The sequence below is a fragment of the Podarcis gaigeae genome, assembly GCF_964106915.1.
Source record: "Podarcis gaigeae genome assembly, chromosome: 12".
Classification (NCBI taxonomy): domain Eukaryota; kingdom Metazoa; phylum Chordata; class Lepidosauria; order Squamata; family Lacertidae; genus Podarcis; species Podarcis gaigeae.
Window position 1 is genome coordinate 8824786 of NC_139688.1, and position 27488 is coordinate 8852273.

Below are 27488 nucleotides of genomic sequence, written 5' to 3' on the forward strand. Positions count from 1 at the left end.
TTTCTCAGGATATTTCTGGATTATAATAAGGAGCCCAGGAAAATCCTATCCTGACCCTTGAAATAAAGGTATCTGTTGAGGCTCAAGTTACAGGCATGTTGCAGCGGGTGTTTGCTCTCCCATGAACACAGAAGGGTCATGGTTCAGAGGTATTATTATTAATAATAATAATAATACCCTGCCCATCTGGCTGGGTTTCCCCAGCCACTCTGGACAGTTCTCTACAGAATAATAAACACAATAAAACATCAAACACTAAAAACTACCCAAAACAGGGCTGCTTTCAGATGACTTCTAAAAGTCAGATAGCAGTTTACTTCCCTAACATCTGATGGGAGGGCGTTCCACAGGGTGGGTACCACTCCTGAGAAGGCCCTTTGCCTGGTTCTCTACAACCTCACTTCTCACAAAGGGAACTGCCAGAAGGCCCTTGGAGCGGGACCTCAGTGTCCAGGCAGAACTATGGGGATGGAGATGCTCCTTCAGGTATACTGGGCCAAGGTCATTTAGGGCTTTAAAGGTCAGAACCAACGCTTTGAATTATGCTTGGAAACGTACTGGGAGACAATGTAGGTATTTCAGGACCGGTGTTATGTGGTCTCAGCGGCCGCTACCAGTCACCAATCTAGCTGCCGCATTCTGGATTAGTTGCAGTTTCTGAGTCACCTTCAAAGTAGCCCCACATAGAACACATTGCAGTAGTCCAACCAGTCCGCGGACAGGTAGGGTCTCAGCCTGTGTACCAGATGGAGCTGGTAGACAGCTCCCTTGGACACACAATGCGCCTCCATGGACAGCTGTGAATCCAAAATGACTCCCAGGCTGAGCACCTGGTCTTTCAGAGGCACAGTTATCCCATTCAGGACCAGGGAGTCCCTCACACCTGCCCGCCCCGTTCCCCCAAAGACAATACTTCTGTCTTGTCAGGATTCAACCTCAATCCAACCACCTCCAGACACTGTGCACGCAGAAGGACTCCAGCATTTTCAGGCTGGCCCAGAAATGGACGCAGCCAGAAACCCTAGAGAGCTGCTGCCAGCCAGTGTAAGCAATACTGGACTAGATGGACTAATGACCTGACTTAGGATGAGAACACAGGACAGCTGCCTTATACTGTCTCCCAACCACCACTGGTTGTAGGATGGGACTTGTCTCATTCTATTCATTCAACATGGCGTGTTTTTAGCTCCTTCTGCTTCTGCCTGCGCCCACACCGATCCTGGCCCCAATCGGGCCACAGTTCAAAGCAAGCAGGACTTTCCACACCTTTCTCTTCCAGTTGCTTGCCTCAAACCTCCAACTTGCCCCCCGCCCCAACGCAAAGGGCACAGCCTACCTCAGCTCGTATCTGGCGCATGGAGTCGCGGTCTCGCAAGGTGGCCGTGTGCGGCGACCGGTTGACTGTGTCAAAGTCAATCGTGATCCCAAAAGCCACGCCGATCTCATCCGTCCTGGCGTAGCGCCGGCCGATGGATCCGGAGGAGTCGTCCACCTTGTGGGAGACCCCGTTTCTTGTGAGGGCTTCGGCTGCGAGAGGAAACAAAGGTGTGCATTGTTTTATTGAGTCGGCTGGCTTTATAGAGAATTTAAATGGAAGAAGAGAAGAAATGAGCGTCCCCAAAAGATTGCCAGAAGGATGACTGGAAACCTCAGCTGATCAAACTCAAGCCCAAATTTGTTTTATTTAAAGGGTTGGATATTTGTGCAGCCCTTGATAATTGGGTGGAATGTCTAATTTAAACCACAGAGAGAGACAGCTGTAACTGGAAACTAAATTCAGTGTCGTTGCCATGAACTAGAATACAGTGGTACCTTGGTTTACAACCATAATCCGTTCCAGAGGTCCGTTTGTAAACCAAAACAGGTTGTAACCTAAGGAGCACTTTCGCCAATGGGGCCTCCAAAAAAATTCCCCCCCCCAAAAAAAGAAAGAAAGAAGGGGGGGTTGTAATCCAAAAAAAGTTTGCAAACCGGGATACACACTTCTGGGTTTGACGTGTTTGTAATCCAAAATGAATGCAAACCAGACTGTTTGCAAACCAAGGTACCACTGTACTGCAGCATACAATATATGAGACCACGAAGCCCTTTGGATACATTATGCCTTCCCTAATGCCAAAACGAAATATCATAGAATTGTGGAGCTGGAAGGGACTCCGAGGCTAATCTAGTCCTGCAATGCAGGAATCGTTTGCCCAATGTGGGACTCGAACCCACAACCCCTGAAATTAGGAGTCTTGTGCTCTAATAACTGAGCAAAGGGCACCTGAAGCCAAAAGGGAAGCGTATATCCTAAATATGAACAAGTTTCCATGGCCAGTTGTGGTTTTTTTCCTGTCGGGGAATGCTCAACCACAGGCGTGGGGAACCCTTTCCACCCCGAGGGCCACATTCCCTCTGAGTTAAACCTCCTGAGGGCCACATGCCAGCAGATGGATGTACGGTAAAGGTAAAAGGTAAATGGACCCCTGTTCATTAGGTCCAGTTGTGACCGACTCTGGGGTTGCAGCACTCATCTCGCTTTATTGGCCAAGGGAGCCGGCGTACAGCTTCCGGGTCATGTGGCCAGCATGACTAAGCCGCTTCTGGTGAACCAGAGCAGTGCACAGAAACGCCGTTTACCTTCCTGCCGGAGTGGTACCTATTTATCTACTTGCACTTTGACATGCTTTCGAACTGCTAGGTTGGCAGGAACAGGGACCGAGCAACGGGAGCTCACCCTGTCACAGGGATTCGAACCGCCGACCTTCTGATCGGCAAGCCCTAGGCTCTGTGGTTTAACCCACAGCACCACCCACGTCCCTGCAGATGGATGTAGCCAGAGGCAAAAGAAAGCAGAGCAACAGGTGCAACTGCAGGCTACATTCCACACTTGTGCCAGTGCTTTCTGCATCCACACATCTCTCCATCCAGCAAGCAAGAGGCATGATCACAGTTCAAGCATGCATGCTGGTCAGCTGAAAGCACTCCAGGATAGGGCAAGGGAAGGCCAGTGAGGGGCAAGGTCTGGGATGAAGAGTCCTGAGAGACAGATAAAAGAGTCCCAAAGGGTTGCATTCAGACCTCTGTGCAAGCACAATGAAGTCACATCAGTGAAACAAATCGTGTAAAAAAAGAAACAAACTGGTCAATCCCCTTTCCTACTCAACACTCCCAAATCATTGATGCAATTGCAGCTTTTGCTAACACAGGGCAGCCCGGAAGCATCGGCAGCTACTCACATAGTTCCTTCACAAACGGAATGAATTCCTGGTTTTGGCTCAGGGGAAGGACAGAGCACTTGAACGGCGCCACCACAGCAGGGAAACTGAAGTACTGGTGGAGAGAGAAAAGCGAAACAGGTGATCAGGCAGGGGAAGCCGACAGATCCAGAGTGGAAGAGTCTTCATCTGAATCTGATGGGAATTAGGGGTAAACTGGAAGGTTCCCCCACCCCAATCAATTCTGCTCTACGTATGCTATGTGACTAGAAGACTCTGATTTGTGCTCTGATTAAGTAGTGAAAAGAAGATTCATTTTGATCTTGAAATTTGGACCTTCGGCTGCAGATGCTTTTCTTTTCTTTCTTTTTTTGCCAAGTCCAGATTCCTTCACCCACGCAAATTAATGGGAAAAGAAAAGCTGAACCTCAATCTTAAGTGGGGCAAAGGGCACAGAAAAATAGGCAGAATGGAAGCTACTGAGGATTGGGTGGAATTAAATATAGAAAGCTAGAACCTATGTTTGTGTTCATACAAGCTACTCCAGGTGACCAAATTGTTCCTTCCATATATACAAATATTGGATATGTGCATAGAAACATATGACCATTTAACAGAAAACAAATTATGTGTTTTCTACCTTCAAAAATAAGGCTGGAAGCCTAACTTTTTTTACAACACTCCGGAGTTAGAGAGCTATTTCATACATTTCAGATTTCCAATAAAGAAATATTCTGAGTAGGAAAATGCTTATCATGACATGTGGAGTGTGGAGTTGGGGTGCAAGTGTTTCACGTGCCCCAAACAAACTGATCAGGCAGTCATGTGCTTGCAGCTGTCACACTTGTTTACACACTCCAAGAAACATGAATTGCATACCTGGAAATGAATTGTGTGCAGGAAGTCATAATTGTGTCAGGTAGCCTAACACAATTGCTGCTTGTCTGTGAGGTTAATTTTATTCCCATTTTACAGACGGGAGAAAGGGAGCGGAGAGAAAGAGCTATGACTCAAGGCCGCTGGGGGTCGAGTAGGCTCTAAGCCAAGTCTGCAATGCCCAAATCCAGCCTACAATGCTGAGGCTACAAAATCCGCAGAGCCTCCCATAGGAAACCATCGACATGCATCAACTCTGAAACCAGACCAAAGTCACAGATGGGAAGTCCTACCGTCCGTTGCTCATCTCCCTCCCGGATGCGGAACGTGTGCTCAAATATCGTGTACATGATTCTTCCGATACCAAACGAAGGCTCAATCACATTGGGGACAATCTCTTCCACTAGAAAACAGATAGGCAAAAAAAAGGGTATGTTTTGCTAGGCCAACTCAGGTTGGAAGCCATGGAAGCTTTTCGCGTTCATAACAACGACAGGGCTCCAAGGTTGCCACTGTAACGCCCACAAACATTACTCTCTCAATTTCACCGTACGGAGCAATTACTGTATTTTTTGCCCTATAGGATGCACTTTTCCCCCTCCAAAAATGAAGGGGAAATGTGTGTGCGTCCTATGGGGCGAATGCAGGCTTTCGCTGAAGCCTGGAGAGCGAGAGGGGTCGGTGCGCACCGACCCCTCTCGCTATCCAGGCTTCAGGAAGCTATCCGCAAGCCTTGGGAGCCCGTGAGAGTTCCCGTCAGGCTCCCAAGGCTTTCGGACAGCAGCCTGCAGCCCGAAACCCGGGGAGCGCAGTGAGGCGCACCCCAGGCTTCGGGCAGATATCCGCAAGCCTTGGGAGCCCGGCGCGACTTCCTGCCGGGCTCCCAAGGCTTGTGGATAGCAGCCTGTTCTGGGGGCTGGGGTGGGGGAAGCTCGGGCTTCGCCCACCCTAGCCCTACGCCTGGGGGGAAAATAATATTTTTTTTCCTTTATTTCCCCCCCAAAAAAAAACCACTAGGTGCGCCCTATGGGCCGGTGCGCCCTATAGGGCGAAAAATTCGGTAGATCAGGCTTCCTCAACCTTGGCCCTCCAAATGTTTTTGGCCTACAACTCCCATGATCCCTTGCTAGCAGGACCAGTGGCCAGGGATGATGGGAACTGTAGTCTCAAAACATCTGGAGGGCCGAGGTTGAGGAAGCCTGAATTATATCAACGCTAGTGGCCCCAGCATAGGTAAGGCACTGCGATGGGAACTGCACATCCCAGTCAAACCAAGTGAATGGCGTCTGATCACATTTATAATGGTGGTTTGTGCCCCCCGACCAAAAGGAAGCCATTTCAGTGCTTGTCACGCTGCCGATGAAAAACAGCCGTTCCAGCATTTCTCAAACTTGGGTCCCCTGCTGTTGATGGACTACAACTCCCATCATCCCTGACCGCTGGGGTCCTGGGTAGCTAGGGAAGATGGGAGTTGTAGTCCAACTACAGCTGCAGGACCCAAATTTAAGAAATACTGCGTAAGGCTGCAATTAGATGTGCTACAGTGAATGGAAAGGAAGTCTCCCATTGATTTGGGGCAGGGGACAGTCTTCTGGCTGTGATCTTTACTATTTTATAGCAGCAGGTACATGTCGGAATCTGCGTTCGACCGAGCTGATAAAGCTCATCTTCCGGAATCGCCCACTGACGTGATTAACGACCCGAGCCTTTGATGAGGCTCTAGGCACATTCCCATTCAGCAGAGAATCAAAGCAACATGCGGAAGTGATGAGCTTTATGGCTACATCGCTATGCTTTATTTTCTAAGCTACGCAGACAGAAAAATACATCCTCTCTCTGGGAAAGCAGAGAGCAACTGAAAAAAAACAAAGGAACAGGAAACCAGTAACGTCACATCCGTCTCCCGTGAGACTTCCAACAGCCTAGAATGTCTCTGGAATGTAAACAGAGTCTTGTGACTCCAAAGCACTGCACAGTGGCAAACAGAAACTAACATCACAGGGAGACCTACCATGTAAGGTTTTCTGGAACCTCTTCACGCCGACCATGTCCTTTGTTAGTTGAAAAGTTTTCCCTTCCGTTTCAAAGGTAAATTCCCTGAAAAGAAGAAAAGGGGGCTCAGAATCAATACCAGGCTCTTTTCCTTCCAGGGGACGCTGTGGAGCTAAAGGAAAACAGCAGCAGCAGTGACCTTCCAGTCCAAAAAGCAGGTCCAGCAGATGCCAGGAGAAGTTGACGGTCATCAAAGGCATTTCAAAAAATAGTTATGAATGAACAACCAGGTCAGCTCAAGGATTCCTAACAACATCCTAACTAGGTTTATACTTCCTGAAAATAAACAGCTGAGGAAGAGCAGGTAATCCTTCTCTGCAATCTTCATTCAATGGATTTAGACAGTCCAACATCATCTCCACAGGCTTGGCGCTTGGTTGCCAATCCCTAACCTCTACGATCACTATGCTCAGGAAGTTTAGAATACTGCATCTTGAGATGAGGGATTATAGAAATTAAAACAAAAACATTCCTTCCAGTAGCACCTTAAAGACCAACTAAGTCAGTTCTTGGTATGAGCTTTCGTGTGCATGCACACTTCTTCAGATACCGGAAGGAATTTTTTTGTTTTGACTATGGCAGACCAACACGGCTACCTATCTGTATAGGCAGACCAACACGGCTACCTATCTGTATAGAAATTAAGTAAATATTGCAAATGCTAACAAAAATGGTGGTTATGTGTAATGGGAAAAGGGGGCTGCTCGTGCGTAAGCGTTTAAGTCCTCCAAGCTTTACCATCAGTTCCTAAACTTTCCCAGTCCGAGGAGCCATGGGTGCATGGCTACCTCAATCGCTGGCAGAATCCGTCAGTGGGCATTTCCGGAATTTACGCCAACATAAGAGTTCCTTGACGGAAACTCTCCTTCTGGATTCTCTGCGTGACAGTTTCCTCCGCGGAGTGGGCGTCCCCAGCGGAGGTCCTGAGCCCTCCCCGCTGTTCTCACTGGAAACATCTTGGAGCCATTCCTCCGATTGAGTTTCTGCAGGAACTCTCCCTCTCCCCCTACTGGTTCCTTCCTCCGCATCCGAAGGTCTCCTAGCCTCCTTGAGCCCTTCCACCACCTGACTCTCTGATGGCAGTTCCCTGACATCCACCTCCCCTCCAGGACCCCCCTCACCCCCCATTTCCCCCTCTTCTCTGGGTGGTGAGGCTGGGAACCCCCTGAAAGAATCCTCCTCATCTTCGGATGACTCGAAAACTGCTCTCCACCTATTACTGTCCCTTCTTCCCCCATACTCTTCCCCATCTGATTCTTCTTCCTCTTCCTGTCCTGATTCTGGGAACCCCTCAAACTCCTCTTCCTCATCAGTGGTGCCGAAGTGTTCCTCCCAGAACCTGGCCAAGGGCTGGGCTTCCTTGGGAACCGGCGATGAAACGTTCCTACTAAAACCTCATCCTTGACCGTTTCTGCCGGTAACCAGGTATTTTTGGACTCCGGTTCCCCTTCCCATGCCACTAAGTACTCCACCTGTTTCCCCTTCCACCAAGAGTCGAGTATTTCTGCTACATGACTGCTCCGCTCCCTCTCTTCTACTTGCGGTGCCGCGGGAACTTCACCTTCACGTTCCCCAAATTCTCGCCCCTCCCTGTATGGTGATAGTAATGACCTATGGAATACTGGATGCAGTTTCATGTTGTCTGGCAGCCTGAGTTTAAAGGCCACCGTATTGACCTGCTGTATAACCTCAAAGGGTCCCAGTCGTTTTGGCTGCAATTTTTGCAACCCCCTTTGAACGGTAACCCTTGTGTTGACAACCACACCCGGTCCCCCACCCTTATGGTCTCTCCTTCCCTTCTGCTCCTATCTGCCTGCTTCTTGTATTCTGCCTTGGCCCTCTCCAAATTCATTTTGAGCTGTTGGTGTATTGCTTCCATTTCTTCCACAAAATGTTCCGCGGCCGGTACGCTCCATCTTTCCCCTCCTTCCTCTGGAAAGGCCCTGGGGTGACACCCATAATTAGCCATAAATGGACTCATGCCCGTGGACACATTTTCCGCATTATTGTACGCGAATTCGGCCAGGGCTAATTTCTCTACCCAATCATTCTCTCTGTCATTTACATAACACCTCAGATATTGTTGCAGAATACTGTTTGCCCTTTCCGCCTGCCCATTAGTTTCTGGGTGTCTGGCGATTGAGAAATTGACCTCCACGTGCAGTAAGCTCATGAGCTTCCTCCAGAACCTGGACGTAAGTTTCCCTCGGTCTGAGACCACCCTCAAGGGAGCGCCATACAACCTAAAAACGTGTTTTACAAACAACCTGGCGGTTTCTTCCGCCGTTACCGCATGTGAGCAAGCTATAAAGTGGCACATCTTGGTTAACAGGTCTACCACTACCATTACCGCAGTTTTCCCCTTGGATCTTGGTAAATCCGTCATGAAATCTATGGAAACTGCCTCCCATGGCCGTTCGGGTGTGGGTAATGGTTCCAGCAACCCAGCTGGTGCTGCCCTCTCCCCCTTTGCTCGCTGGCAGCGGTCGCACCCCCTTACATACTCTCGTACATCTTCCCTCACCTTGGGCCACCAGAATTGCCTGGTAACTAACCACATTGTTTTGTGTTGCCCAAAGTGCCCCACGGTGGGGCTGTCGTGCAGTTGTTTGAGTACCCTACCCCTCAATTCCCCTTCTGGTATATACAAGGCCCCCTTGTAGTACAACGCCCCGTTCCTTTCTTCAACCCCCCCGGTGATCTCCCCGGCTCTCCTGAGCCCTCTGAGCTTCTCTTGGGTGTATTCATCGTTCTCTGTCCCTTCTACCAGTTCTCGTTGCCCCACCAATGCTGCCCCACACACCCAGTGGTCCTCGGGGATGACATGTCTCTCTTCGGGCGCTCCCTCCCCCTCCATATACTCTGGTTTTCGAGAGAGAGCGTCCGCTCTTATGTTCTCTGGTCCCGGTACGTAGCGAATCTCAAAATGGAATTTGGAAAATTCCTGTGCCCATCGCACTTGTCTCTGATTCAGTACTCTGGCCGTTCGCCAATATTCTAGGTTCTTGTGGTCCGTGCACACCTGGACCTTGTGCTGCGCTCCTATTAGCAGGTGCCGCCATCGTCGAAACGCTTCATAAATGGCGAGCAGTTCCCTGTCGTACACTGTGTAGTTCCTTTTGGATTTATTCAACTTCCGCGAGAAGAAGGCACACGGTCCCCAGTCCAACGCACCCTTCCCCGGCTGGAGCAGAACCGCCCCTACCGCTCGATCTAATGCATCTGTTTCCACCCTCATCGGTTTCTGTAGATCCACGTGCAAGAGCTGTTCTTCCGAAGCGAACGCTTTCTTTAGCTTTTCAAACGCTCGCTGCGCCTCTTCCGTCCATGCAAATTTCTTCTTACTACTGAGACAATCGGTGATGGGAGCCGTTAAGTGAGCAAAGTTTTTGATGAACTTCCGATAGAAGTTTCCAAACCCCAGGAATCTCTGCACGTCCTTCCTGGTTCTGGGTGTCTTCCATTCCAGTACCGCTTGGACCTTGCTAGGATCCATGGCCAATCCCTTGTCTGACAAATGGTACCCCAGGAATTCCACCTCTCTGGTATGGAACTGGCACTTCTCCAGTTTGACCCACAGCTGGTTAGCTTGCAGCCGGCTTAGGACTTCTCGGACATCTCGGACATGCTGCTCTTCATCTTCTGAGTAGACTAACACATCGTCTAAGAAGGCCACACAGTTCTTATAGAGCAAAGGTCCCAGCACGTGATTCATGAATGATTGGAAACAGGCTGAGCCTCCCTGTAGTCCGAAGGGCATAACGAGATACTCAAAGGCCCCCAAGGGGGTGAACATGGTAGTTTTCCATTCATCCCCCTTCCTCATCCGTATCAGGTTATATGCCCCCCTCAGGTCCAGCTTGGTAAAATCTTTCCCTTCCTCACCCTGGTCAAAATGTCGTCAATCCTGGGCATGGGAAAGGCCACAGGTTCTGACACTGCATTGACGGCCCGGAAGTCCACGACCAGCCTGGGTTTATTAGTGTCTTTTTTGTCCACAAAAAACACTGGACTGCCCCCACCGCTCTTGACTCCCTGATGAAACCTCGTTTCAGGTTCTTGTCTATGAACTCCCTTAACTCCTGCATCTCCCTGTCTGACATGGCGTACAGCTTGCCCACTGGTAGCTGGGCTCCCAGGAGTAGGTTAACTTGACAGTCAAAGGGTCTATGCGGGGGCAATCTATCTGCTTCCTTCTCACTGAAGACGTCACTCAGGTCGGCATATTGTCGGGGTATTTCTCCCTTTTCCCCCACCGCCATCCCTGCAAGACTGGCCCTAGCCAGCCCCTGCATTTCTCTTCCCTTGCAGTGCTCTAGGCAATGCGCTGACCCAAAAGAGACTGTCCACTGGTGCCATCCCACTAGCGGGTCATGTAGCGCCAGCCAGCTCATTCCCAAGATGATGGGAGGTCCCGCTAGTGTGGCTACATGAAATGCAATGACTTCCGTGTGCCTTGCCACTCTCATTGTCATGGGGACCGTCTGTTGGTTCAGTTCCCTTCCCAGCAGTTCCCTCCCGTCAATCGTTGTCACCTGCAAGGGAGGACTTAAGGGCAGTGTTTGTATCTGGTGCTCTGATGCAAACTCCTTACTCATGAAATTGCAGGAGCTGCCTGAGTCTAAGAGGGCTTTTATAGTGAGTGGATGTCCGTTGGGTAGCTCTAGCAGCACCTCTACGACGAGAGCAGCTCTTGGGGGTTCAGGCTTGGGCACATTCACTGATCCTTGGCCTGACTGCTATGCCCTGTCGTTGGCAGCCAGGCGTTGGCTTTTACTTGCTCCTTAACCCCCTCCTCCTCACTCCCAACAGCCCCCACCATTCCTTGCCATCCCTTCCTTTGCGGGCAGACCCTGGCAAAATGTCCTGGCTGTTGACCAAGGAAACATTTCTTGGCGCTCTTCCCTTCCTTCTTCTGCCCTTCGTTAACATTTGAAGTTCCGCGCGCGCTCGCCCCTCCAATCTCCATCGGTTCCACTGGCGGGGAAGGTTGCACCGGCATCTCAGGAATGCGGCAATCATTCCAACGCTCTCCTCTCCCTTCCCGCTTCTCCAGCGCTCTCGCCTCCTGGCACTCTCCAATCGCAAGCGCTGCCTTGGTCAGCTGATCCAAGGACTCCGGACGGGGCGCGCGGGAAAGTTCATCTTTCACCGCTGGGGCTAGGCCTTCTTCAAACAGCATTTGTATCGGGTCCGAAGACAGATCCCACCCCAATTTATGCATAATCATGGTAAACTGTGTCCAATACTCTCAGACGGATTGATTTCCCTGTTTGCACGCCATTAACTGTCTACGTACCACGCGTGTTCAATCTGGCTGGAAAACATCAAGTCCATCGCACTAAAGAATTTCCTCAAGTCTTTTAAGGCGTCATTCTTATTTGCCATCAGGGGCCTCACCCAATCTCTAGCCCCTCCCTCGAGGTGCCCAATCACAAAAGCCACTCTCGATTCCTCATCGGCAAAGTCATCGTGTTGCAGGTTCAGTGCATACTCCATCTCTGTCTTAAAGGCTTGGTAGTTCCTTGGATCACCCCCAAATTTCTGTACCAACCCCGGTACCTTCCTTGCGATGGGGGTGGGTTTCCCCTGTGCATCCTGCGCCCTCCTTTCCTTGAGCCGCACCGTTAGCAGTGCCAGCTGGTGCTCCAAAGCTCTGTTTCTCTCCTCCAGAGTTGGTCCCCCTCCAGCTCCTCCGGCTACGGTTGGGTTGCTCATGATGCCTCTCCTTCGCACAAGCAGCGTCAAAGACTGACGGATTGCTGTAATGGGAAAAGGGGGCTGCTCGTGCGTAAGCGTTTAAGTCCTCCAAGCTTTACCATCAGTTCCTAAACTTTCCCAGTCCGAGGAGCCATGGGTGCATGGCTACCTCAATCGCTGGCAGAATCTGTCAGTGGGCGTTTCCGGAATTTACGCCAACATAAGAGTTCCTTGACAGAAACTCTCCTTCTGGATTCTCTGCGTGACAGTTTCCTCCACGGAGTGGGCATCCCCAGCGGAGGTCCTGAGCCCTCCCCGCTGTTCTCACTGGAAACATCTTGGAGCCATTCCTCCAATTGAGTTTCTGCAGGAACTCTCCCTCTCCCCCTACTGGTTCCTTCCTCCGCATCCGAAGGTCTCCTAGCCTCCTTGAGCCCTTCCACCACCTGACTCTCTGATGGCAGTTCCCTGACATGTATTTATCTATAGGAATTACTATAAACCTCCAACTCAAAATATTATGGCGGTGTACAATAAAATCATTAACGTCTCATAAAATACAGAGCCAAGGCCAAATCAAATTATTTCTCCCTTTTGTTCTGAGAGCGTTTGGGGAGAAGTTTGTTATCTTTTGTTCTTTTTAAAAGGAACTAGTAGGGAAATGCAATCCATGAAATGAAGGGGATTATGGGAATTGGAGGAAAGTATTGCAGATGGAGAATATAGAGGGGGAAAGATCCAGTCAAATCAATTTTGCAACATACTGATTAGCCTAATAAAGGTATTGCTCTAATGCGGATGTAGGCCATGGGTAGGCAAACTAAGGACCGCGGGCTGGATCAGGCCCATTTGCCTTCTGGATCCGGCCCGCGGATGGTCCAGGAATCACCGCGTGAATCACCAGCACACGCGTTCTTTCCCTCTCCCTCACACGGCAGCAGCAGCATCTCCTCCCTTCCAGCTTCTCCCTGCCCTGCCTAGAGGAGGAAGGAGGCTGGGCTTTGTTGAAGCAAGCAGCAGCAGCGATCGAGAAGCCACCATTTTAAGCAGCCCCTCTCCACTCGCAGGACACAGGTAAGCAGCCACCAGGGCTCGTGGTGCTCTTGAATCATTTTTATTTTTTTCAAAATATAGTCCGGCCCCCCACAAGGTCTGAGGGGCAGTGCACCAGCCCCCTGCTGAAAAAGTTTGCTGACCCCTTGGCAAATGAGCGTACTTCTGTGGATTTTGTGATTTTTTTTTTAATGAAGAAAAAGGAGGGTCAACTGGGAGCCTTTGCTGATTGGTGGCCGATTCAGTCTCCTTTCATCTTCTAATCCAAATTTTTAAGTAAAAATTGCTCAGGCTTTTTCAGATCTTTCACATGCTCTTTCACCCTTGCCAAAGCTCTTGGGTGTGCTGGAACAGGATATATGTACTACTGGTTCTTGTGATCCAAGAGCAAATTTCATCTACGAAAAATAGATTTCTGCAGACATGCTACAGGGTTGACACAAATGACAGTTTGCCAGCCGCATCGTCAACAAAACCCGAGATAGCCTGAGATCAGAAAGCGAAGCCCCGGAACCAAAGCACTCTCTGGGTGACAATTCAGTCGCAAGTTATTTGTGCTCCAATCTGAGCATCGCGGCACAAGTTGGTGGGTGAAAAGTGCCTGATTCACCTCCCTCAGGCTCAAACACTTACCCTTTTTCGTTCAACAGTTTCTCCATCTCATTGATGTAGCACTCATCGCAGATGGAAAGGTATTCCAGCACCAGTTTGGCGTCCTTCTTGTAAGCCTTGCCAATGGCTCCCTTATTTGCTTCGAACTGAACGACGTTGGCTGTTTTGTGCAGGTTACGTTAAGGAATCCCAAGGGAACAGGAGGAACATGAAAAACTTAAAACAAATCCTTATTTCCAGATGAACAAGCTTTGGACTCTAATGTAATGTAATAGAAAACTACAGTGGTACCTCAGGTTACATACGCTTCAGGTTACAGACTCCGCTAACCCAGAAATAGTGCTTTAGGTTAAGAACTTTGCTTCAGGATGAGAACAGAAATCGGGCTCCGGCGGCACAGCAGCAGCAGGAGGCCCCATCAGCTAAAGTGGTGCTTCAGGTTAAGAACAGTTTCAGGTTAAGGACGGACCTCTGGAACAAATTAAGTACTTAACCCGAGGTACCACTGTATCCTTAGAAAGATGTTTCCCGCAAAAGCATTTTATTTTAAAATCCGATTTAATTTTTTTAAAAAATCTGTTTTAAATAAAAAGAATCATATGTGTGTGTGTTGTGTGTGTATGTAAAATATCATCGATTTTTACACCCCCCTGGCTTCAAGAGAGCTTCCTGAATTTACTCCCAGCAGCCTCACAAACGGAAACCCATTAGGTGAACCCGCACATACTTCCAGCCCAATTCCCCGTCAGTTAGAACTGTTTTATTTCTGAAAGGATATGGGTTCCTTCAGAGGCTTTTCAGCTACAAGAGGAACTTTGGTGGCTCTGGCGTGGCATAAGAGGTCGTAGCAGGAGCGGTCAGCACAGCCAACAATTTCAATCCACCCCTGAAAGAAGAAAAAAGGGTTCGCCTCTGTTCAGCACCCCGCCGAGTGAGTTAGCCAAACTTTCTCCTCTCCCTGCTTCTCCTTGATTAATACAGAAGCCTCTGCAGCTATCAAATCACTTACGTAGGATGTTTTGGACTCTGCATCCCAGCAGTCGCAGGCGTAGTGGGCCATTTCGTTCTCCATGTGTTGTCGGAAGCGCAGCTTGTTTGGAGAGATGCCGACTTTGACAAGGTAGAGGTAGATGCGGCCAATGAAGTAACCAAGCACCGAGTTATTGATTACACCCTGAAAGGAGAGAGAGAGAGAGATGGGATTCCAAAAGCCAAAAACTGTTTTCTTAAGTAAATATGCACTGAAGAATGGATGCTTTTGAATTCTGGTGCTGGAGGAGACTCTTGAGAGTCCCATGGACTGCAAGAAGATCAAACCTCTCCATTCTGAAGGAAATCAGCCCTGAGTGCTTACTGGAAGGACAGATCGTGAAGCTGAGGCTCCAATACTTTGGCTACATCATGAGAAGAGAAGACTCCCTGGAAAAGACCCTGATGTTGGGAAAGATGGAGGGCACAAGGAGAAGGGGACAACAGAGGACAAGATGGTTGGACAGTGTTCTCGAAGCTACCAGCATGAGTTTGACCAAACTGCGGGAGGCAGTGGAAGACAGGAGTGCCTGGCGTGCTCTGGTCCATAGGGTCACGAAGAGTCGGGCACGACTAAACAACAACAGTGCTGCACACCTTGTGTTCACTGTTAGATGTACTGTATAAGCTAATCGCCAAATGGCACCTTAAACCTAGGTTGTGGTTGCCACAATGGAATGTCTAGGTGCCTCTTTTTTTACAACAGAGTTTTTTTTCTATTGCAGTTGTTATTGTGGCTGTTGTTCATTTCTATACCACTTTATATGTTATATCTATAAATCTCAAAGCGGTATATAACACATTCAAACTTCGAATTGAACGATCCAGAATTAAACAAATTCAAGCTTCAAGGACAGTATTTCAGATTCTCCTCTGAGTGGCATTTTGCTTTCCACAGTCACCAACCAGAGATCTCCACATGGTTGCAACTGGACCTGCGCCAGTCGCAAATCGTACCTGGTGCCTAGGGAGTTTCGAACACTGCTTGAGTTGTGGTACAACATACCAGGCCCTTTTCCATGAAATTTCAACAGCATCCTCCATGTGTTGATTAAGGAAAGTTAGGTTAGGACCAATCTTTATCAATTCCACAGGATTTTGATGCTGAGGTGTTTTAAGGGCTTGTTCACAGCTGAGCAGTGGGGCCCACAACCAAATCTCAACAATGGTTATCAGAAGCCCAATTTTTTGTCAACATGGTGAAGATTCCTACGTGTAGTAACGGCAAACCCAACATGTCTCTGTCTTGGAAAATCAGGATTTTAGTTCTGGAAAGGTGTTGTGACTTTCCATCATAGTTACAGATAGGTAGCCGTGTTGGTTTGCCGTAGTTGAAACAAACTAAAATTCCTTCCAGTAGCACCTTAGAGACCAACTAAGTTTGTTATTGGTATGAGCTTTCGTGTGCATGCACACTTCTTCAGATACCAGATACTTTACATCATAGTTAAGGCTAAACTTGTAGAGTGAATACAGAATTAATCTGTGTTGCTTCTTGTTCAGAAATTGCAATACGCAGACCTCATCTAGTTCTCCACGAAGGTGAGTATCTATCAGAATTCATGGTGTTCTCTTCCACATTTCCTTCACACGCTTCTACTGCAAAACACACTTTCAATACCTGCTCAACAGCATCCCCCAGACGCATGGAATGAGCTGACTGCCCACTGGTCTGGGCTTTGGAAGAGTACAAGAGGATGTGAAGGTCTGCTACATTCTGGAACTTAGGGTGATGCTTCTCACTGGGATCCACAAAATGCTCAATTTCTGCCATTGTGAATTCTCTAAAAGACAAAGGCATGTCCTAGGTTTAGTAGCTATTCTGTTTGAGAGCCACTATAGCATCTCCCATAAAGGTGAGATAACCCACAAGCTCTGCACAACACCACGTACACATCTCAAGCCATCTCAATGTCTCGTGGCGTCCCAGACTCAGAGAGCTGGAGTCACCCAGTGGACACTGGGATAGGGAACCCAAGGGCAAAGTTCATGCTAAAGCTGAGAGCATTTGGCACCATATATTCAATTATAAATTATACAATTATAAATTATACAGTTATAAATTATACAATTATATATTCAATTGTAAAGAGAACAAACAGAACAGAGACTATATAAAAGCCACCCAAAGAACAAATAAGTGCAGTGAAAATCTCAAGACAGTTGCAACAGTAACCAGTCTACCTAAAACCATTTCCCCTCCCTCGCAAAAAAACCCACACCAAATATCTGCATTGTGGAATTTTCTACTTCTGGGGATCCAGTTAAAGTCAATGTGGGAAAGCAAAGTAAAAATGACAAATATTCACAAATTTATGATATGCCACAGACAGTTCTGTTGATATTTCCAATGATTATGCAACAGGGTCTTTTTAGAAATCAACATGTAGAGAGGTAACTGCATGGGGATCATTTTAGGAAGACACACCCATGGTTCCATTCCCTTACAAGTTGAGAGAGAGGGAGAGAAAGAGAAAGTCTGTGTGTAGTTTTCACAAACTCTGTCATAGAAGATTGCTTAAAGTACCTGACTCTAATGAGGCCTGAGCGAGGAGAGATCTCATTCCTGAAGGAATTCCCAATCTGAGCAGCAGCAAAAGGAAGTTTGCCTTGGTTAAATTCCAAGAGGCGTTTAAAGTTCAGGAAGATCCCCTGCGCAGTTTCCGGTCTCAGGTAACTTAAAAAAAAACACACAAATAAAATACAACAATGAAAGCAACTGAGAAGCAGGAAAATAACTCTTCTGAGAGCAGAGGGGCCTTGTTCCCCAACTTTTTATCTGGGACAAATTGTCTTGCAATTGAAAAGTACAACCAGCATCTCTCCTCCGACTGCTCAGACTCCCTTTGCTGGCTTGAGGGGGAAAGGTTCTGAGCCTCAATAATTCCCCCTGACCCACCCCCAAATTTATTATCAGGGCTTGCATCTGGTTCCATATTCTCAGTGTCTTCCTGCTCCTGTGCTTGTTTTTCTAGGAACAGGAACACTAAATACTGTTCGATTTTAAACCAATTTTCACTTTATTGCTTTACTGCACCCTATGATACAAGTAGCTGACAGCTGGAGGCATCATTGCTGCTTATCTGTCTTATGGCCACATAATTAAACACCAGGAAGACCTTTCTAACAGCAAGAGCTGTTCAACAGTGGAATGGATTCCCTCGAGAGGTGGTGGACTCTCCTTCCTTGGAGGTTTTTAAGCAAAGGTTGGATGGTCATCTGTCATGGATGCTTTAGCTTAAATTCCTGCATTGATGGGGGTTGGACTAGATGACCCTCGGGGTCCCTTCCAACTCCGTGATGCTTTTCTAAGCTTATAAAATTAAAGATTGCAAGGCTGGTCCAGTCAAAGAGAGACACTGTGAATAACCCACTCAGCAGTAAATTTGGTCACCTTTATGTTATATTAGGATAAGAACAAAAACACCCCATATTGAGCTGAGTTGACTACCATAGCCTGGTGCAAATATTTCCTGTCAAAGGCTCAGGATCGATTCCCAAGCGATTTTTTTGAATTTAGCTCATTCCTAGCTCCATGACTTGCTAAATCTTCCAACCCCAGAATTCCCAAATCGCATGTGGGAAAACACCACTACTCTTGAGAATCTGCGGGTTTGGGGTGCGGGAAGCAGTCTTAATTGTTTTATACATCACTACCGCAGTCCCTCCTCCATCACTAGTAGGTTCACCAACACACACACACCACCCCAAACAAATTGAAGATCTCCAATACCTCCTCTCGGGGAGGGTATAAGTAGATCACAATAGAATGTATTCAACTGTAGCACGAGTCAGCCACCCTTGCCAAGCCCAGTAGGTCACAATAAATATGTCAACATCCATGCTTAATATACCCTGGCATGTTTCCTCCAGGCCCGATAGAGGTCTTGAACATAAGATTGAAGGACACCGGAGGACTTAGGTCATTTCCAGTAATGGGGGACTTCACGTTGTAGTTCACAAACAGATCCGCAAGCTCTTCCTGGCCGTAGTTGTCCAACTAGGAGCAAAACATGAAAGGCAGATCCATTTAACACAGGAAACTGAAACAAAGACTTAACTCTATCCACCCTGTCTCTAAAAAGACACCAGCCCCTTATGAGAAACTGCAAAGCATTAATCCTGGCATTTTACTGGGGGAAGCAACAAGCATAGATTTGCCAGCGTAGCCTCTTACAAGGGCATCCTGGTGATGGGATAAGGGGCCAGAGCAACACAGACAAACAGAAATACTGTCACGCGTTTCCCAAAGTGTGCTATGAAGAGGGCTGGCAGGGAAAGATGCTGCCAGACTACAACTCCCATCATCCTTCAATGGGAGTGAAGGCCAACCAGATCTTGAGGGCCACAGGTTCCCCCTCTCCCTGCCTCAGAAAGTAAATTAAAAAGCCCACAATCCTATATTTTCATGCCCCAACCCAATGTCAGCTGTTTTTGAGGATCAGGAAACCAAATCTGCAAGTTGAAGGACGTTGAGATTAGTGCACAATGGGTACAAGGAGGAACAACCCCTTTTCCTTCTCTTGCGAGGTTATGAACTGCTGCAAATGCCTCCTAAGAAGGAGGGTGGTCTGTCTTTCCCTTTCTCTGGCCAACAGCTACTTCTACAGGAGGACCCAATCAGGAGAGGATGGGCAACAGCAGTGCAAGTGTTGACTGCCTACACTGCAGCTATCAAGTGTGCGTTTCCGCCACACACCCCTCTTGCACCTGCTTTGAGAAATGATGAGTTCTCTTTGGGGAAGCAGACATGGCTGTAGGGGCTCCAGCTGCTTATATCCATTCCTTCCCCTTCTTACTCACATTGGGTCAACGAAAAAATGAATAGGCCAAGTGAGCCAGGGCCAAGTGCCACAAGCCAACTGAATCTTGGGCCACGCTCAACACAGGCAGGTGTCACAGCTACAGCTTGACAAATCTCAGTTCCCCCACCAGGTTGTTATTATTATCCCAGCATCCACCTTGTTTTATCCAAAGCAAAAGAAAACAGATAAATAGGCATGGATCAGCCAAGAGCTCCCTTTCAGCTTTGCTCAATCGACGGAGCAGCAAGTTTCACAAATGTCAGCTGCACAGATTTGGACAAGCGGGACTAGAAATTATTCAAAGGTCAGAAACAGGGGCGGGGAAAGTTTCTTACTTGATAGGCTTCACGCTACATGTGGAGCTCTGAATTTGCCTGTAATGGAACCAGAGAACCAATTGCCCACCACCGTGCATTTGTAATAGATTCCCAGCAGGTATGTGGAACAAACCTTTACAATCTACACACCGCAACGCAAAGCACACAGCCACCCCACCAAACGAATTCGCCACTGATCTATGACCTGCAGAAAACTCATTTGTGAGATGTTAACTTCCAAGTTCGTCCAGTGTCTTAATTCTTCCCAGGGAATCCAAAGTAAGTAATTGAAAGCTTGCGCCTCCATTTCCGTTTGCACAGCCACATACTGACCTGCGTCAGAACATTCTCCATTTCAGCCTTCTTCTCAGCTGTACATTTCTTGTCCGACATCAGCTTCTGTAAGTGAGCTGCAAGAGAAGGCAGAAAGAAGCGTTCGTGGCCTACCACAAAGCCCACCAGAATGCAGATTCTAAGAACTAGATGGGCAGTTTCCAAAAATAGGTCTCCGAGGAGCCCCCAAGATCCCCAAAGCAGAGATCAGTAATGATAGGTTTCTCAGAGAAACATGTCTATCATATCCATCATTAGTGACTTCCTTCTGCAAAGCGCAGCTATAGGAGAGAGTCCCATGCTCCCAGTTCAAGGTGAGCCTGAGGCCCAACCGGTCTGACTTGTGCTCAAAAACCCTCCAGGCTTCTCTATAGTGCATAGGTAAAGGTAAAGGTACCCCTGTCCGTTCGGGCCAGTCTTGCCAGACTCTAGGGTTGTGTGCTCATCTCACTCTAGAGGCCGGGAGCCAGCGCTGTCTGCAGACACTTCCGGGTCACGTGGCCAGCGTGACAAGCTGCATCTGTCGAGCCAGCGCAGCACACAGAAACGCCATTTACCTTCCCGCTGGTAAGCGGTCCCTATTTATCTACTTGCACCCGGGGGTGCTTTCGAACTGCTAGGTTAGCAGGCGCTGGGACCTAGCAACGGGAGCGCACCCCGCCGCGGCGATTCGAACCGCCGACCATATGATCGGCAAGTCCTAGGCGCTGAGGTTTTACCCACAGCGCCACCCGCGTCCCTACTATAGTGCATAGAGGGTTCCTCAACTTGAGTGTCAATGTAGAAGGAGTTTTTGAAGATAAATGTCTGAAAGCAACCGAACCAGGGAAACCAATTTGGCTCTGCCCTTTCTCCCAACATGTCCAGGGAGAGAAGATCCTCAGCCCACCCAGAGCTGGCACAATTTAATGTTTCTAGTATCATTTTCACAGAATAAGAACAAAAAATAGAAGCTGCTGTGTTTGGGCCAAAGGCCCATGTAGTCCAGCATCCTATTTTCACAGCAGCCAACCAGATGCAACAGAAATTCACCAAACCTGCAGTTCCCAGCAGATGGTATTGTGAGGCATACAGTGAACATAAGAGCGTAGCTGTCATGGCTAGTAGCCACTGGTTGCCTTATTCTTCATGAATTTGTCTAATCCTCTTTGAAGGACACCCAAGTTGGTGACCACCATGCCTTGTTTTGAAGCTATAAGCCATAGTAAGAGGAAGTTGCTGGTTAAGTGCTGGGTCCTGGTTTGTTCCAGGCATAGGCAAATTCTGGCCTTCCAGATGCTTGGGACTACAATTCCCATCATCCTTGACCACTGGGTCCTGTTGGCAAGCAATGATGGGAAATGTAGTCCCAAACTCCTGGATGGCCAGAGTTTGCCTATGCCTGGTTCAGCCGCTTATGCAAAGGGGGAATTGAAGTGGCCAGGAAGAGTCTCCCAGCATCCCACATACAGCTCATTCATATTCTTGGCTTGTTGGGTAGGAGTGTGACCTGTAGCTGTATTTGGATGGTGACCGTCACTATTTCTTGTGGGAGTGAATTCTAGAGTTTATGTGCTGTGTGAAGAAGCACCGTCTTTTCACAGCACGTAGTTAAACTGTGGCATTCACTCCCACAAGAGGCAGGGATGGCAACCAACCTGGATGTCTTAACAAAAGGAGTAGAAACTGTCTAAGTCACTCTTAAGACGGCATTCTGTTTCCAGGCAAATTTCTAGCCCCGACAGCTGCAGAGAAAGGAGGAAGGATATTGAAAATAGGGTGCTGAAGATATGCTAGCCCAGCATAATACATGGATTATACTAACTTGGCTTTCACTTGGGAGAGGAGAAAGATTATAACTTTCAATCTAAAAACATTTGTTAGATCAATGCTGAGGCAAGGGGGGGGGGGTGGACATGCGAAACCAGTCCTGCTCTCACAGCAGAGCATACCTTTCAGGAGGTGATCGGCTCGAAAACATTCCCCATTTTTCACATCCTTCACCATGAAGTCTGCAAATTTGTCTACGTGGCCGGAGGTCCTGCAATGGTCAAGAGTAGCGTCATCGCGCATGGCGTCAAGATTTATTTTATTCATTGGCGGATTTATAAACCAATTCACAATGCAAACCTACCCAAACAGTGTGTCGTTAAACATATATATATATATATCACAGACTTAACGGCTTACATTCAGTAAACCAAAAGCAATACTACTGTGGTAGAATTCACATTCCGCAAAATAACAGGGTTATACTTCAGGAAACATCCTGAGCAGCCATCTACCTTCTCACCATAGCAGTACCTATATAAGTGCAAGTGCATGCATATAAACACACACAGAGATACCTCGGTTTAAGAACAGTCCTGTTTATGAACAATTCGGTTTACGAACCCTACAAAACCAGAAGTAGTGTTCCGGTTTGCGAACTTTACCTCGGTCTACAAACGGAAACCAAATGGTGGAAGGGCACTGGCGGCGGGAGGCCTCATTAGGGAAAGCACGCCTTGGTTTAAGAACAGATTCAGTTTAAGAACGGACTTCCAGAACGGATTAAGTTTGTAAACCGAGGTACCATATATAACACTCTCTCTTTTTTCACTTTATTTTGTAGAACTGAAAAAACTTCAAATAAAATAATGATAAAACAGTAGGATGACATGCTACTTACTTCAGAACAGGCTCTGGCGTGAGCATGGTGCAGTCTATCTCAAGAATCTGCTCTTCCTGGATGAAGTGCTGCCTCCAGGCATGAACTACATTGTTCTTCAAAGCACAACCCACAGGACCAAAATCATACAGGCCACTCACACCTGCAAGAGAGACAAGCTGTGAACACACACACACACACACACACACCATTCCAAATAAATAAGCAAAAAAACAGAATTCCGGCCTGCAATCTACAACATGAGCATTATAAAAAGTTTTGCAACATTTTATTGTGCCATAATAATTACTACTGCTGGCAATTATACAGTTCAATTTTTGCAGATTAAGGCAATTAACTGATCCTACCAATAACCGTGAGAAACCTCCTTTTGGCATGGAGAGAAGCATCTTCTGGCAATTTTTACTAGGATGCAAGCACCACTGACCTCAAGATCAGTGAGACACACACTAGGTAAGTGTGCATAGGATTACATCCCAAGTATTTTGCTCCACTAGTGGAGATTAAAAGGTCTGTTACAGTAATACCTGTCTAAAATAACCTACAAAAACCAGATATAACATTTGTATAGATTTAAGTAAAGCAAAGGCTCTCCTCAAAGGGAATTTCCTATGAAGTTTAAACCCATAAAAAGAATTTGCTCATGATGTACTATGGAGCAGTGTTAGAATTAGACCCAAGCAATAAATTGCACTGAATGACAGTATCATAAAAGGTAAAAGGTAAAGGACCCCTGACAGTTAAGTCCAGTCGCAAATGACTCTGGGGTTGTGGCGCTCATTTCACTTTACAGGCCAAGGGAGCCGGCATTTGTCTGCAGACAGTTTTTCCAGGTCATGTGGCCAGCATGACTAAGCCGCTTCTGGCACAACGGAACACCAAAACAGAGCAGCTCACAGAAATGCCGTTTACCTTCCCGCAGGAGCGGTACCTATTTATCTACTTGCACTTTTTGGTGTGCTTTCGAACTGCTAGGTTGGCAGGTGCTGGGACCGAGCAATGGGAGCTCACCCCGTCATGGGGATTTGAACCACCGACCTTCTGATTGGCAAACCCAAGAGGCTCAGTGGTTTAGACTAGACACAGTGCCACCCACATCCCCTGACAGTATCATACACCCACCTAGACTTTTTAGCACCATTCAGCTTAATGCAGATTGTAAGCTAGATCTCTGACATTCTTCATTATTTTTATTGTTAAATCTGATTTCTATGTTACTGCTTGCCTTATGTTTAAAACTGACCATTACATCCTGTATTGTGCATTTTATCATGGCCTAAGACTGCAAAAATAAATAAATGGTGAAGAACACAGAAAATCATGCTCTAAAGAGCCCACAATTACAATTCTAAACTGTGTACCTCCATAAATAGAAAAGGCCTGGTCATAGAAAAACCTTCGCTTCAGAGTATCTTCCATTTTAGCTCTGTCCACGATATCATCCTTTGGCTGCAAAGCCAGCTCCTGTAAAAAAACGAATGATAGATTTCAACTAAAATGGATCTTCCCTGATCCGATTATTCTCTCTCTCTCTCTCAGTAGCACACACACCTCCCTCTTTAGAGATACATTGCCCTGCATAAAGCAGAATAGTGCTGGGCGTCTTCTGCTTGTATCTGAAGCTGCCCAACATCTGTAAAAGCTATTTTTAAACACTGTCATAGGGCATGCTGCTTTCAGCTGCATCGGAGCCAGGACTCTGAAGCGCACATGACAAGGAGCCAGTGATGGAAAAACCTCCAGAAAAGTAGCTGAAGTCCTCAGTTAAGTGTTTAGGGAAGCTTCTCACAACCTGGCGCTCGCCAGATGTTTTGGACTACAAGACCATCAGTCCCACCCAACACAGGTGCACTACCCAGGGCTGATGAGAATTGCAGATCAAAAAATCTGGGGGGCACCAGCTTGGGGGAGGATAGCTTACAAAAACAGATGGCTTAGAAAGCAGCCTATAGATATGGTGCAATCAATAGACAACCTTTGAGAAATTTCCTGATAACACGGGTGCTACTGAAAAAAAGGGATCTCAGTGTTAGTCCTCTTACTAACATGCATTTATTCAGAAGGAAACTGACCAGCTCTCCTCAAAAATATAGCACCAACAACATTGCTACATTGCAACATGTTTTTATAATGTCCATGTGATTATATTTCTGTACTTTACTGTGGTTGCAGATCACTGTGTGACTTACACATTGGGAAACGATGCTAAATTTTAATACAGTGGTGCCTCGCAAGACGAAATTAATTCGTTCCGCAAGTTTTTTCGTCTTGCGAGTTTTTCATCTTGCGAAGCACGGTTTCCCATAGGAATGCATTGAAAATCAATTAATGCGTTCCTAGGGAGACCGCCTTCAGACCAGGTCCGGGGACAGTCTGTCCCCAGACCTCTTCTGAAGGCTAGCGGGGGGGGGGAGGACTTTTCTCCCCACCGCCAGCCTTCAAAACAGCCTTCTGAAGGCTGGCGGTGGGAAGAAAAGCCCTTCTCCCGCCGCCAGCCTTCAGAAGAGTTCCTGCAGGGCTGCCTAGGCTGCGGATAGCAGCCTGCTGCCCGGCGCGAGGGGCAGACATCTGCAGCTTGGGGAGTCCTGCAGGACTTCCCCGCAGGGCTCTCCAAGCTGTGGATAGCAGCCTGCTGCCCCACACGAGGGGCGCTCTTAAGCAGAGCGCTCCTCACGCGGAGCAGATATTCGCAGCTTGGGGAGCCCTGCGGAGAACTCTTCTGAAGGCTGGCGGGGGAGAAGGGCTTTTCTTCCCACCGCCAGCCTTCAGAACAGCCTTCTGAATGTTGGCGGTGGGGAGGAAAACCTTCCTCCCACTGCAAGTCTTCAAGACAGGTCCGGGAACAGAGGAGAAGCGCTGCGCGCCTTCCCCTCTGTTCCCGGACCTGTCCTGAAGGCTTGCGGCGGGAGGAGGGCTTTCCTCCCCACCGCCAACATTCAGAAGGCTGTTCTGAATGTTGGCGGTGGGGAGGAAAAACCCTCCTCCCACCGCAAGCCCCGGGAAGAGAGGAGAAGCTGCGCGCCTTCCCCTCTGTTCCCGGACCTGTCCTGAAGGCTTGCGGTGGGAGGTCCGGGAACAGAGGAGAAGGTGCAGCGCTTCTCCTCTCTTCCCGGGGCTTGCGGTGGGAGGAGGGTTCCCCGCTGTCCCCGGAGATTTCCCTATGGGCTTTCGTCTTGCAAAGCAAGCCCATAGGGAAATTCATCTTGCGAAGCCGCTAAAAAATCGGAAAACCCTTTCGTCTTGCGGGTTTTTCATTTAGCGAGGCATTCATCTTGCGGGGCACCACTGTAAACCTAACATAGCTGGGATGCCAAATTTCAAAAACTTAAATGATGTTTGAAAAGAAAGAAGAAAAATGCAAATAGGTGTTTATACGGCCCCCAAGACATGACAGTCTCTGCCCATGAGTACCAACACTTTGAATCTGGCATGCCATCACTAGCCATAATCAAGAAGAACCACAGTTTGGCATTTGCAGGAAATGCTGAACTATGGTTAATCTGGAAATGGACACTGAAACTTCCAGCCACCTCCCTGAAGACACAATGGAAGAATAAAAGGGCACGGGAAGCACATAAGTCTGAAGTTCATTGTAACTCGTCAGCGCAACCCTAAAGCTTGGTCATTTACTCTGGCATAAGGGGGGGGGGGCAGGAACCAAAAGTCAACAAAAAAATTGACCCCCAAGGCTCACCTTTGCTTCGAGGATTCTTTTGCGAGCCTTGAGTTCAGCTACTGCTTTGTCTACATCCACCTGGGGAGCCTTCTCTTCCTTCAACTTTCGAACAAGTTCGCCCTAGAAAAAGAATTGCAAACAGTCAGTATGGGTTCAGTTCTGGAAGAAATCCCAAGAACATAGCCGGTGGCAGGGAGGAATTGCCAGCAGAAACAGCACTTTTCTACCACTTAAACTCACAACATACACATGGATTTGAGGGACAAGTGATTCCTGACCCACAGTGATGTTTAAATCAGTACAATTGCCTTTTGAAGGCAGTGGGGAGGTGAGCTCTCACACAGAAATGCACAGAGTGTGGTGCGTCACAGTCTATGTACGTTTACCAAGTAGTCAAGTCCCACTGTGTGAATGCAATTTACTTTCTAGGAAGTGTGTCCAGCATTTTGGAATCATTGATTTGCTGAAAGATGTGACAGTAAACAAAAACAAAAAATAATTGACAGAAGCAAGTTATTACGGCATTTCGATAAAAGCCATACGATTTTGAAAGACAGCAATGCAACTGACTGCAGACATCTTGATAAAGGCTTAAGGAAGGTTTCACTGTGGGTTGATAAGAATGTAGGTTAGAGAAGAAGAAGAAGAAGAAGAAGAAGAAGAGGAGGAGGAGGAGGAGGAGTTTGGATTTGATATCCCGCCTTTCACTCCCCTTTAGGAGTCTCAAAGCGGCTAACATTCTCCTTTCCCTTCCTCCCCCACAACAAACACTCTGTGAGGTGAGTGGGGCTGAGAGACTTCAGAGAAGCGTGACTGGCCCAAGGTCACCCAGCAGCTGCATGTGGAGGAGTGGGGAAGCGAACCTGGTTCCCCAGATTACAAGACTACCGCTCTTAACCACTACACCACACTGGCTCTCTTACTGGGATTTCTTATCTCACGATCACAACAGTCCTGGGAGGATAGGCTATGACAAATTTCCCTTCCACGCTGTATCTACTGGGTCCCATGGCTAAGAACCACCATAGGTCTTATATCCCACACTTCAATTTCCACACAAAATTCAATACTAGTTTTTCCTTACATGGAAAACAGGGCAGAGCAACATTACTATGAAACTTAGGTGGATATAACTCCAAAAGTCCCAGGTTCCATCCATAGAGTTTGTGTAGAACCTTGGAACGC

At 47.8% G+C, this 27488-nt stretch overlaps 1 protein-coding gene across 1 annotated transcript in view; it reads right to left on the reverse strand.

Annotated features, from left to right (window-relative positions):
- The window catches only part of GARS1 (glycyl-tRNA synthetase 1), a 33154-nt gene that overhangs the window by 713 nt on the left and 4953 nt on the right, over positions 1–27488 (reverse strand). The window contains exons 2-16 of the mRNA XM_083704074.1: positions 26322–26423; positions 23989–24091; positions 22628–22769; positions 21909–21997; positions 19978–20054; positions 18377–18522; positions 17050–17199; positions 16144–16306; positions 14503–14667; positions 14271–14379; positions 13515–13659; positions 6088–6173; positions 4370–4479; positions 3222–3315; positions 1337–1527 (exon numbers count right to left, since the gene is read on the reverse strand). Of these exons, the coding sequence (XP_083560200.1) occupies positions 1337–1527; positions 3222–3315; positions 4370–4479; positions 6088–6173; positions 13515–13659; positions 14271–14379; positions 14503–14667; positions 16144–16306; positions 17050–17199; positions 18377–18522; positions 19978–20054; positions 21909–21997; positions 22628–22769; positions 23989–24091; positions 26322–26423 (1872 nt within the window). The remainder of the gene's footprint in view (positions 1–1336; positions 1528–3221; positions 3316–4369; positions 4480–6087; positions 6174–13514; positions 13660–14270; positions 14380–14502; positions 14668–16143; positions 16307–17049; positions 17200–18376; positions 18523–19977; positions 20055–21908; positions 21998–22627; positions 22770–23988; positions 24092–26321; positions 26424–27488) is intronic.